Here is a 13,195-nt window from a genome sequence, read left to right on the forward strand (position 1 = left end):
CATTGCGACCACATTTTAATTTACCTTGGGATGATGTATATGGTTCCGTGTAGTGCCCATTGTAATGCAACTGAGGGGGTGCTGACATCATGTAAGGCTGTGGCTTAGGCTAAAAAAGAAGGTTTTTAAAAGTAGTTAAAATTTACAGGACATGTTAAAAAGAAGAACCAGGGGCTATTCTAAAATGAATTCTCTTAATGTTAAAGCATAAAATATTGGTCCACAGGACCAGAAAAGAATAAAAGCCATCAACGTAGTGAGACACTTAGAACAATCTCCAACACACACTGGAGGATTTTAAATTGAAAACCGAAGTAACCAAAATAATTAAAATAGTGTTGGTAGTAACAGTAGTTAAACATAGACAATAAGCAAGAGTGGGCTCAACTGTGAAACTACTTGATATACATACCAAAGACATCCTGGAAGAAGATCGTCTTCTAACTGGATTCACTGTAACAGTCTGGGTTTGTCTATAAACAAAGCCATATGATGAGCTAATTTTTTTAGAACACTTTTAGATCCAGTCCTGCCAGGTGCTCATGACCTCCGTTCAGGGCACGCACCAGTACTTGGAATTAGGCCCTATGTTGCCTCCCACCAGTCCCAAAAGGAAGGCCTATATGCTCAAATCACCATCATTGCTAGAAAGACCAGCAAGAAAAAAAAAGGGTGAGGAGGGACCCATTTATTTCCACTGCTGCTTCTCTTCACCCTCCTCTCTAGGCTGTTCTTGCACAATGGTCTTCCCTAGTAGCCATTTTCCTATGGTCATCCGCTAAATTCAAACCCCAGTGTTACCCTGCAAGCTCCCTGGCCCGGATGGCTGTCTTCATAATTACCAATAAAAAAGTCTCAACACATGCCACACTATACATATAATAAACCACCGCCACAACTGAATTAGGATTCTGCATCCTTGAACAAATCAAATTTTAGGCACACAAATATTGTCACCATCATTAACATTCTGTATTTGCCAAATAACTGAATGTTGGACTAGTCAGAAACATACAGACCATTTTCTCAACCCTGCACTGTTCCTGTACCCCATAGCTGTCAGTAAAACAATGACCAGGAGGATACCAGGGCAATACAAACACAGGACATGCAACATTTCAGAAAGATAGATAATTTTCCAGCTCACCCTTTGAGAAGAGTAGAACGGGAAAGGATTGGAAAGCGTGGAAAAGAAAGAATGTGGAAAGATTTCTGAGAGCCTTCCATGGGTGGAGAGTCTGGGGAATCTCTAAAGACAAGGTACATGCAGACAAAATAGAGACAGTCAACTAGTATATTGAAAAGAAAGGCACTTGTTACCAGGAGAGAAGGCATTTTAATTGAGTTTAGCTAGGTCTAAAACAACATTTTGCAGCCTGGATAACAAGATAATCTTGCCCCTCTAAAACTGCAGAATAGCAGAAAAGTCTTAAGTATCTGCAACGAAGTTCCCAGTCTGGGAAAAATTAAGAATCACTGTTCTAAGCAATTAATTTATTTTACAAAAAGCAGTTATTGCGAAAGATGAAGAATTAACAGCTGTGGAGTTTGACATTCACTATGTAACAACAGAACAGATAACACTTCAGACAGCAATGCCACAGGCTTCCCACAAACATACAACTTCAACTAAAAAGGTCCCCCTTCCTCTGTTCAGAGGCTGTGAAGGCAATTTAGTTTCTATTCCATCCTACAACTCTTCTGAGAGTTATAACAAGGGAGTCAATCAGTTGTACTAGTGGCTTTTGTAGCATCATCTCTTTGCTGACTTCAGCAGGCTCTGAATTAGGCCTTTTGTAAATAACTTAGTGCTTGGCTATGTAAAAAGGAATGAAATTAGTATTCAGGGAATCAGACTTAATACAACAGTCTACCCACTGAGCCCAATTTTTTTGTCTCGGGCTTATATACATCAAGTAAATTGACAGAAACCAAAAGGATTATGTCAATGTAAAAGAGGAGACAAGAGTTGGGATCTTGATTTGTATCTGGGGAACTAGTCCACTTAAATTTAATTTACTCAATTGTATTTTATTTATTTTTATTTACTGATACTACTTCAGCTATATGGATTTTAAATCTATCTAATGGACTTCATACATTAGAACCATCAACACAGCACTTGTCAAGAAATCTACATGTACTTCCCTTGCCTAAAATAAGTCCAACATCCTTTAACAATTCAGTCAAAAGAGCATTCAGAACTCTATCGATTTCAGTATCTTGCAAATACAATAGTATTAATAGCTCACATAAATGCACAAAAGCATAAATGCACTTACAGAACTGAGATCCAGTAACATAAAGAATATTATGATTTTAGTTATGTCTCTCTCCAGTTTATAAAAACACTGTCTTCTATTATAAGGGTGCAAGTGTATAACATAAGCACTTTCTATAATGTAAATCTTAGAATTGGCAAATAATGTTTGATCAAAAGCATAACAAGTAATTAATTACTGTAATCTACAATAAATAACAGATGATACACAACATTTACATTCATTATGGTATTCAGATGCTTGGAGTCCTTCCAAGACTACTCTACTTACATGCTACATTTATTTAGTCTGTAAAACTTGTGTCTGGCCACACACATCCTCCACACATATTTTGCTGTTTCCATGTCTTCCTGCCAAACAAACAATCAAACAAAACATGTATTAGAAAAATTATGCAGGCTCAACCCTCAATTGCATCAAAGTCAAAAGACCACTGAGTCACATCAAAACAAGATTTGGCTCCTCTTCATTTTGATGGGGGAAGTTTTCAAGTTTCTTAAAACTTGAATAAATTAGCAGGCCTAATGGAACTGAAAATAACAGCCTTCTCTTGAAGACAATCTTAGGAACCATAAAACTGAACAATCTTTTATACCGTATATATCACACTCTTAAGCCTTCTGGAAAAATTACAGTTTTGAAAAAGGAAACAGACATGCTTTCTGAGCCAAGTTCTATAAGATGCTCAGCACTGATTCAACCTAGCAAGGCCTCAAATATGTGTTTATCTTTAAACATGTGACTAGTACCATTCACTTCCAAGCACTACTTAAAATTAAGGACATGCTTAAGTACTTTCTTGGATTGGACCAGAATGCTCAGCATGTAAGAACATATGTAAGAACATAAGACGTGCCATTCACTGGGCCAGACCATAGGTTCCATCTTGCCCAGTACCCTGTGTCACACTGTGGCAGAGAAAGGATGCTGAAAGGGAAAGTGAAGTGGGCATGACCAGGGCTTTTTCCACTGTTCACTTGCAGCCTCCAGCATTTCAGGTCTAGGAAGAGGTCTGAATCAGAGGCTGTACAGCACCTTCTGAAAAGGGATCAAAACTTTAGTTTATTTACTGAAAGGGCTGAATTTTTAATATTGTTTACTTTAGTAGAAAATGGATGAACCAGCCACAGAAGTTAAAATGCTGTAATAGTCGTGTTATCCTTACTTAAATCTGTCACATATCAAATACAAATGTGAAACAATATTTGGACAAAAGTAGCTTTTTTAAGTCTTTCCTGTTTTGTGGTTTGGTACTTTAGAAAGATAGAAATTAAAAATGCATTCACTTACAGTTTGGAATTGGATGGTCTCTTCTTTATTTGCCAGCTCTAGTGCAAAAAAGGACTTGTTGTGGGACATGTTGGCAATGTCATGCCACCTAAGGACAGAAGGGAAACAGTGCAGGAAGTAAGCTCTGCATTTGTATGGTATAGCAAAGGTAACCTAGGAACAAAAAGTATCTTGTGGGGTTAGGTAGGGGTGGGCAAAATACAGTCTGCAGGCTGGATCTGGCTTGCCAACTGATTGGGTCTGGGTCGCAGGGACATGCCCACCAAGTGATTATATCTGGCCCACGGCTGGCCCTGTGGCAGTCTGCACAGGGTCAAGCCTTGCCCATTCTCACCTGGGGAAGCCTGTACTGCCCTCCTGTCCACCAATGGCCTTGGCTAGCATGCATAGCTTCCCAGGGAGACTGTTCCTGGTGCGCCTGCAGCTGCCTGGGTGTTCTTGGCTCCCCCCATGCTCCTGCTGCACCACTCAAGACAGCAGCTAGCGCAGGGAAAGGCAACAGCCATGCAGACGCATGTTGGGCACCACAGGCCCAGCCAGGCAGGGGGAAGCTGCAGCCCAGCAGCTCCTGCCCTGGCATGTGGGAATCCAGCTCCAGGTCCTGGCCACCTTCCATCCACTTGACTACTTGCAGGTGGCTTCTCATTTCACTGAGTAGGTGGGTGGGCGGCATGGATAGAAGGTAGCCAAGAGCTGGAGCCCCATGCACTGGGACAAGAGGTACCCAACTGCAGCTTCCCCCTCATCTCACTGAGCTTGTGGTGCCTGGCACATATCCCCATGACTTCCCTGCATAACCTGCTGCCTGGAGCAGTGCAGCAGGAGAGAGAGGAGGAGGAGGAGGAGGAGGAGGAGGAGGAGTCACTGACAATGGGGGGGGGAGGACAGGAGCCGAGCAGTACCTGGGCAACTGTGGCAGCAGCCCCACTGAGAAGCTGGCTGGCTGTGGCTGGGCATGCTAGCTGGGGCAGTGCTGTTTGGCAGGCGCAGTGTGGGCACCGGCAGGAGCACAGAGCAGGCTACCCTGGGCGGGAGTAGGCGGGACTCAGCCCCATGTGGAATGCCGTAGGGGCAGCCAAGGATCAGATGGGGGGTGCACAACATGCCTGCAATGCACTACCCAGGAAAGCTCTGCAGCACGCACCCCCTGCCTCAGCTTCCTTCCCCCACCCCAGCCAACTCCTGGGACCTAGTGTGCAGGCAGCCCTGTGCGCACACATACACACACACATACACTCATCTCACCAGACACAACCCCCACACACGCCCCTGAACCCCTCAAACACACCTCCGCGTCCTCCCCCACATATAATATACAAGAGTAAGACTATTTTGAGCTATTATGCAGTTGCCTCTAGATACACTGCTCAAGAAACATAAAATCAGGACAAAAATTATATTTTTAAATAAAATTTAAATGTTATTTAACATAATAGGAAGTGGATGTTTGATTTTAGTATATGATTTGTTTTTTATCTATAATTTGTTAACATTATATCTTCTGAAAGATTTTGTGTGCAGCTCTCGACAGGTCACCAAAACTTGTTAAGTGGCCCTCCAGCCAAAATAACTGCCCACCCCTGGGTTAGGTGGAGATTAATTAATATTCTTTTTCATCAATGTGAATCAAGTTTAGCAAACTGTGCAGTACCAGGGAAATAAGCAGAACACTTCTTGCCTGCCCATTAAAACTATTTTAAAAGGAAGAGGGGGTATAATTGCAATTCTTCAGCTGGGGTAGTATTGTTAATAATGTATAATGCTTTGCTACTCATGCTGTACTTTTTGTCTCTCAACTAGTTAAGCTACATGCATTCTTAATTACATCAACATCATCTCTAATTAAGAGAAAAGCAAATTCTGATAGAACTGTAAGATATATAAAATTGTACATATGCTTGACTTCTTACTCTAATTTTAACTGCCAGAAGCACTGTGCCTAGCATTAAAAAAAATGACATTGTACTACACATTTTGCACTTGGTACTGCATAAAAACAGGGTAAAATATAATTTTCATAGCAGATTACAATGAAGGTGTTTTATGGTCCTCAGTACCTTAATTTTGATGTACTTTAATTGGTTCACAATCTTTAATGTATTTATTTATCCTCACAACTGTGAAGTAGGAAATCATCATCATCTTAGTGTTGTAGACAGGGGACTGATGGGCAGAGAAGGGTCAGATTTACAAAGATGGGTAAATGCCTAGAGTTACAGAAACTACGTTTGATGTCTCATTTGACTATCTCACTGGTTATCCATCTCCATTTTCAGGCACCAAAATAACTTGATAAATCTGATTGCAAAAAACATCTGTGGTTAGAGGTGCACCGATACATCAGTCCAATATTGGATCAGAACCAATGTCAAGAAAATTGATTGTATTAGAAATCAGCCAAATGTGGCTGATAATTTGGCCGATAAATGCCTGCGCGTGTGCACAGCTGCAGTGCAGCACCCAGGCAGCAAGGAGCACAGCCTGGCAGCTTGGAGAGCTGCGTGCAGCTGGTAAATCTGTTATGGTGGAAGGGGAGGGGGGAGGAAAGGGGCATGGGGGGGGGCAGATCAATGCCCCACACAGTGAGGGAGGGAATGGGGCAGGGGCTGGGACAGGTGCTGCCTAGCCAGGGCAGGACAAGGCATAGGACAGAGCCACAGGTCATCTAGGAGGCTTGGGGCGGTGAGGGCAGCTCCTGCCACTGCATGGACCCTGAGAGGGCACGGGGAGGCAAGGGGGCATGTGCCCTGGGATCTGTGTGGGGTGCGGGTAGGGTGGGCTGCAACTGCGGGCTTGGGCAAGGGCTGCGCCAGGATCTTCCCAGTGTGTGGGGGGGTGGGGCTGGGCTGGGGCTGTGCTTGGGGCAGGTAGTAGCAGTGCTTGGGAGAGGAGGTTAAGGGGAGCCTACAGCAAAATCTGGTGTAGCTGCAGCCTGCCCTGTAACCCGCCTCCCAGCACTGCCACCACCTGCCCCAAGCACAGCTCGTCCCAGCCCCTGCCAGGAAGAGCCCGACACAATGCCAGCGCCAGCTCCAGCCTGCAGCTCCAGCCCGCTCTGCGCAGATTTGGGGGGCACATGCCCCCTTCCCCCACCCAATGCCCTCCCTATTTGTAGTAGAGCAGGGAACTGAATCCAGGTCTCCCTGGCCTATCCTTACTCACTGCTATCAGTTCATGCAATTAAGCTCTTTAAGATAATAGTTAAGGTGTTACATCTTCCATGACTATATCCTTGAATAGATGCTGTTTAAACAATCACTTGCAATCACGTAATTGATTAGATAGACATATTACATAATGGTGCCAATTTTATTCCCACCATCTTTGTCCATTTAAGGAGTCTGTGGGACAGCAAACATTTCCAAACGCATCTTTGATTACTTCAAAAACAAATACTTTTTGGAAAGCAAAAGTAATTTTCTGTGATTGTGACGTGTACAAGAAAATGTAGCAAAACAGAATTATAAATCTTGTAATCTAGTGCAGCTAGACCCCCTTGTATGGAAAAGAAGAGAACAGTTAGATGCTAGAAAAAGAATTCTTCATGTCTATGTTGGATACATGAAAATAAATGCAAGACAAAACTATACATGTATGAAGCTGCAGGTTGAGAAGCAAACATGTATTTGACTATTGATCAACTATATGAAGATAAGGGAAAAGCTGAAGCCACTTAATTTCTTAATTTTTTCAAGAGAAAAAGAATTTTTATTGAAGATATTCTATAAACTCTTAGGGCACCTATACATATGCAACGAGACTACTCCGACATGCTTAATCGAGTCTGCTAGAGCATGGTAATTACCACATCAAATGTATTAGCGTCCCCATGCTAAAAAATGGTGGTGGGGGCAATTTAACTAAAGCTCATTTGATGATACACATGATGCTCTTGGAGCTGCTCTAATTAAAGTGCCCCCTTCACTCCCTGAACACGTGTATAAACTCCCTTATAGTTTATCTGATAATTTCCAATCTCACACAACTGTACAACTTGATATAACATCTTCAATATACCTCAGACAGGCAAACCCATATGAGGGAAATACTGTCTTCACAAAGCAATTCAAAATACAGAACCAAATCCTTGTAACTACTAGCAGGTAAAGCCAGAAAACCCGATAGAACTGTTGCTGTTCTACTGTGCACAAAAACAGTCAAAAGCACAGTAAAACCACTTTATAACAGCACTCCCTGCAAAAGCATAAAAAGGGTGCCTGGCATGAGCAAGGACAGGGATGACAAGATAGCAACTATGGAATGTCACTGACCAAAGCTCCCAGCATACAGACAGGTTGCTACCTTGGACCCCGACAGAGATCCATGGTGCATGGGCCACTTACTCAAGAGTTTGATAAGGCTTGCAAGATTTGGCTCTTAATTAAAATTCAATCTGATCAGATGAAAACCACCAAAAACAAGGTATACCTGGCCACAGTAACACTAAAAGCCAATAAGTCTCTAGATGTGTAGCTACTAGATTCTCATTCAATAGGACAAATTCTGTTCACTGATGCACACATGCATCTCCTATTGAAGGCAGTAAGAATAAAGTGATACTTCCTTTTCAAGTGTATTTTTTGCTGAGAAAGTTTAGCAATTGCAAATACATAATAAATTTAACAGGGCTTAAATTGTAGCAATTACACAAACAAAATTTGTATTGACCTCATATACATTTAAAGCTGTGAAAAGCACTGCAAATGAATAAAAATAGCATTTCTCAAAGATGCCACCAAAGTAGCTGGGGCAGCACATCAAATGACATTGGTAAAATACTCTGTGTTGTTCTGATGGGGTTTAACACGTACCTGAATACAACAGGAGGCCGACCATTTTTGTGTTTCACAAAGACACCATCAAGACAAGCTCCAACGAATATGTCGCTTCCCTGGCTGTCCTGCAAGTAGTAGCCAGAAATATAGCAAGTACAAGAAAAAAATCTCTTCGGATGCTTGTCCATGTGCGGGGACACTGCTCTAATGCACTGTAATTACAGCACATCAGAGCAGACTCAATTAATCAAGTCTAATTAGTGTGTTCCAGTAGCCCCTGTGTCTCATGTATTCAGCGTCCCCATTCAGCTTTAGTTAAAGCACCCCTGCTGCCACTTTGAAGCACAGGATGCTGAAAACACAAGAAGCTGCAGGCGCTTTAATTTGAGTGGTTCTCAGAGCCGCTGTAATTAAAGTGCACCCCCCCCCCCAAACCATGTTTCAGGGGTGTAGATTGTAGTCGTGCTGATCTAAGGACATAGGCAGACAAGGTTCTTTGGGCAAATCTGATACCTTTTATTAAACCAACTCAAATAGTTGGAAAAATTCTTCTTTGCAAGCTTTCAGATACCAGGTACCCTTCGTCAGGCTGAGGAAGCATCTGCGATTGGTCTGTGCTCTTCCTGGTTGGAATAGTAAAGCAGCCAGAGGCCAGAACGTATGCAAGAAAGCCAGCCAGTGAAAATGTAAATTGGGGTAGTCAATGGATGAGAGACAGGTTGGGGGTGGGAGGGAAGGGGAATTAATGTTTCTTTCTTGCATATGTACTGGCCTCTGGCTGCTTTACTGTTCCATCCAGGAAGAGCACAGACCAACTGTAGATGCTTCCTCAGCCTGATGAAGGGTACCTGTACCTGAAGGCTTGCGAAGAAAAATTTTTCCAACTATTTGAGTTGGTCTAATAAAAGATATTGGATTTACCCAAAGAATCTTGTCTGCACCCCTACCCACAGAACACGTGTAAGGGCATCCTTTGTGAACAAAAGTTACAGAAGCATTAATTATCAACTTGTGCGAGTTCACTGAAATATTCTTACAAAGGCAATGCAAGGAGGTATCTAGATTTAAATCTTTAGTTTAAGATATAACAATCTTTCCTCAACCTACTGGACCCCATGATACAGCCATTCTATACCTGAATAGTCTCAGTGAAGTCAATGGGATGGTACAAGTGACTACAAAGTACTAGGCCCAAAAAATTATTTTATATTGCACTTACCTTTTTCAATGCAAAAAAAAACATTAGGAAGCAAAAAACATTACAATGATTACCCTTAAGTTAAGGCAGAGTATCAAAGCCACCCTTACCTTTGCAGGGTAGCTCTCTTCACCATAGCCCTCCATTCTCTCCACCTCTTGCATATACAACATTTCTGCATCAGGAGGTGTAAGGCTTCTACAAATAAACACAATAGTTCATTTTAATTCAATGATTTAATTTAAATTTAATGACCCTGTATGTATTCCTCTCAACTACACTCTCAAAGCTGGAAAATCCTGAAGAAAAGCATCCAATAATTGTGAAGTCTTGCTGCTTTATGTGCACCCCATGAGTAGCCCCAAAAAATCCCATCACCTTTGGTCAACCTAGCCAATTTGACCATCTCTCCACCCTACCAAGAAAGAGGTGCTGACTAGAAGGAGCCAGGTGACTGGGGGGTCTCTGGTGTCCCCTTGTCTGTGCACATCTCTGAGTGGAGTTTCACTCACAAGCTCCTTAGATATGTTCAGGGGGTAGAGGATGCTATCTGGAGTTCTCTTCTCAGTGACATGCCTTGGCACCCTACTTATTAGCCTATCACCTGTAGTGCTGGTCCTCTTTTCTCAATTGGTCCCGAAGAATTAGTTGTTGTACATTTAGTGGCCTCCTTCCAGCCACTGAGGGAGGGCTGTAGTTCCTGGTGGGCCCAAACCCACCAACATATAACACTCTTGACTCGTTTAACATGTTTCTCTCAAGCTTCCCAGCTCTCAATTCCCAATTCTCTCTCATTTCTCTCCACTCCATTCATATACACCACTTAAATTTACCTTCTACCCTAATTCAAACCATTGTCACATCCTTCTTGAAATCCCTCTTTTTCCCCCCATTACTCACCTTCTCAAAATTAAAAATTTGAGTACTTCCATTCAAGGAGCTTCATAATTTTGTCAGCCAGCATTTCAAATATCTCTAGCACCAACACTGTGCTAGGGGTTGCACAATTTGAAAAATAACACACACTTAGTTTTTATAATGTTCTTTCTCTTTTTCTCCAATAATATCAATCTCCTCCACTTCTTTCCCCACTCCCATCTTCACTCCTCTTCCTCTACCAAACTTTATGCACAGAACAATCTCCCAGTCCAGCTATGTCACTTCAAAATCCTCTCATTAAACCCTCCTAAAGAGTTACTGTTTGCGCTACCTCAGAACACCCACAAAACCATATCACACTCTTCCTTCACCACAGCATTAGAGGAGAAATGAGTAAGATCAAATATTACAGGAGAAATGAGCAAGATCAAAAAATTAAAATAAACCCAATAAAGAAAATACATCTAAACCTTTCCTCTGAGGTTTCCAATGCATTATGTTTTATCTGAGTTTGTCACTAATTTGTTCAGTCCTGAGAATATTTCATACATAACAGGTGCACCTACACCTGCACAGTGAACTAATCTATGCAAACTAATCTATGTGAACTAACTGCAGTGAACTAATCTATTGTGCAGTAAGTCATCACCATGTAACTGTGAGCAGCTGTATGCAGCAACTACTGCAGTTACATCACCATGTAACTGCAGCAGCTATTGCACTGTTAATTAGGCTAATTGTTAATTGGAGCTCTCCCTGGATGCTGCAGCAAGGCAGAGCAAGGCAGGGAGGCCAAAGCATCCTTGGTTTCAACTGCTCCCACTAGGAGCAAATTTGCTCCCAAGCAGAGGCATGTGTAGACCCCTTCCCAGGTACAGTTTACTGCACCTTATTTTAATGCACAGTTACCTTAGTGTGTATTAATAGTACCCGCTAAATACTACTGCTCTAACTGTGGTCACTACTTCGTTCCATAACCTGAGATATTAAGTTAAATGAATGGTTTAATAAGCATTATACAAATGGAGACACCATTTTATTTTTGTCCCCCATAAGCAGCATGAAGTACAGTGGTTTCAAAAGGTTTGCAATCAAGGTAGACTCCTAGAGATGTGCTGGCATTCTTTGTTTTCTGGTAAATCTGTGCTTGTGGCAGGTCATGAATCTTATGGAAGCTCGCAGCATAGAATAGAAATATCAGCACTCTCATGCTGTCTAACTCTGACTCACCTGTGACATGGAAGAACGAACTCTCTGTGAGACAGCACACTATCCATTCCTATTTACATATTCCCAGTTAATCATACCTAGATTCTAGTGACCTGGAGACCTGTAGTCTGGATGTGAGGCTGAGATGACACAAAACGTAGTAATTTCAGTCCCAGTGAGCCAGAATGACCTTCAACCATAGTCACAGTGTAACATATACACTGTACTCATTACCTATATATCTAACCTAATTCAGTATTATCTACATCCTTATGCTTCAAATCAATCTCCTATGTATGCCCTTCCCTTTCTTTATGAGCACATTGACCTTGGTGTTCCTTTTCTTTATGTCTTTTTCACTCCGTTTTTTACCGTCTTGAGGTTTTGAGTTTTCTTAATGTCACATACCTGAAGTGCTTCAAAATCTCAATATTTTAGTACTCTTACCTGTACTTTTGATGCAACAAGGCCACTTTCTGTGTTGCTTCTTCCAGTATGTTTTCCTCTTGTAGCCAACCCTTAAGGTAAATACATTTTGCTTTAATGCAGTATTAGTGGATTTTTAAAGGATAAAATAATTGGTTTATTCCCTAAATAGGACCATGACTTCCACCAGAGCCTGCAGTTAGCTTACTATCAATCAACTACTATGAAAAAATATACCAAAAGTAGCTCCTTTTTCTGAGTCCTTCCCTCCATCTAATGTTTACCATAGGTAAATATATGTTTTGCAATCCCTAGTGTTTATTGTGCATGTCAAAGCAGTATGTCCAAATCAAGTCTCTGATAAACACTTTAATTACATCTGCAAATGCAGAGAATCTGTGATTTGTGCTTTGATTAATTTGGGAGCACTAAACTATACAGAGAACAAAAGGCTGCATTAAAATGCCTCTCAGATCAAGCACTGATATTTGTTGGTATAGTGTTTGCACATTTTTGCGCCTAATGAAGGGGCTGTCCAAATCATTTGCTTTCTTTCAACAGATTCTGAAAAGAAGTACTTACCACAGGAAACAAGGCAAATCTTTGTAGAAACTCCTGAGATTCATATTGATCATAGTCTCCAAAGTCAGCTAAAAAATGAAAGAGAACAGATAGGATTCAAGTATAGTATTAACTGGAATGAACAGACTAACCTGATTATAAGATGACCCCCCCCTCCCCAATTATTAGATTGTATATATGGAAAATTTATAAATTTGTTACAAATTTTCCAGGCATAGAATCCAATTACTGGATGTCTGCTTTGAATTTGTCCCCTTCTCACTGCTATAGCAGGGAAAAGAAATCTAGGGAATCAGATAGCTCTTTGCTTTTTGCCCCCCACTAATTTTTTCCCCCCGACAGCCCCTTCCCCCTCCCTCAGACCCTGCTTTCCCTGAGCACATGGAAGTCAGGAGAAAATTTGAAAACAGTAACTTTGAAATTAAACATGACTGTAGCAATTTGCATACAGTACCCACAGACTTAGTTCATCCAGGATGATGCATGTTACCTTTTTTTTTTGGAAACAGCTGCAGGTTTTAGCACGGTTTTAGCAAGTTTTAGCACGGTTGTTT

The 13,195-nt window shown here is 41.7% G+C and overlaps 1 protein-coding gene across 1 annotated transcript in view; it reads right to left on the bottom strand.

The window, feature by feature from the left end:
- Positions 1-13,195, bottom strand: part of PTPN21 (protein tyrosine phosphatase non-receptor type 21) — a 74,505-nt gene that overhangs the window by 21,357 nt on the left and 39,953 nt on the right. The window contains exons 7-15 of the mRNA XM_014596400.3: positions 12,642-12,709; positions 12,081-12,151; positions 9,656-9,743; positions 8,384-8,472; positions 3,573-3,660; positions 2,553-2,632; positions 1,148-1,249; positions 413-473; positions 25-109 (exon numbers count right to left, since the gene is read on the bottom strand). Of these exons, the coding sequence (XP_014451886.1) occupies positions 25-109; positions 413-473; positions 1,148-1,249; positions 2,553-2,632; positions 3,573-3,660; positions 8,384-8,472; positions 9,656-9,743; positions 12,081-12,151; positions 12,642-12,709 (732 nt within the window). The remainder of the gene's footprint in view (positions 1-24; positions 110-412; positions 474-1,147; positions 1,250-2,552; positions 2,633-3,572; positions 3,661-8,383; positions 8,473-9,655; positions 9,744-12,080; positions 12,152-12,641; positions 12,710-13,195) is intronic.

This window comes from Alligator mississippiensis, chromosome 2 (assembly GCF_030867095.1).
Source record: "Alligator mississippiensis isolate rAllMis1 chromosome 2, rAllMis1, whole genome shotgun sequence".
NCBI lineage: Eukaryota > Metazoa > Chordata > Crocodylia > Alligatoridae > Alligator > Alligator mississippiensis.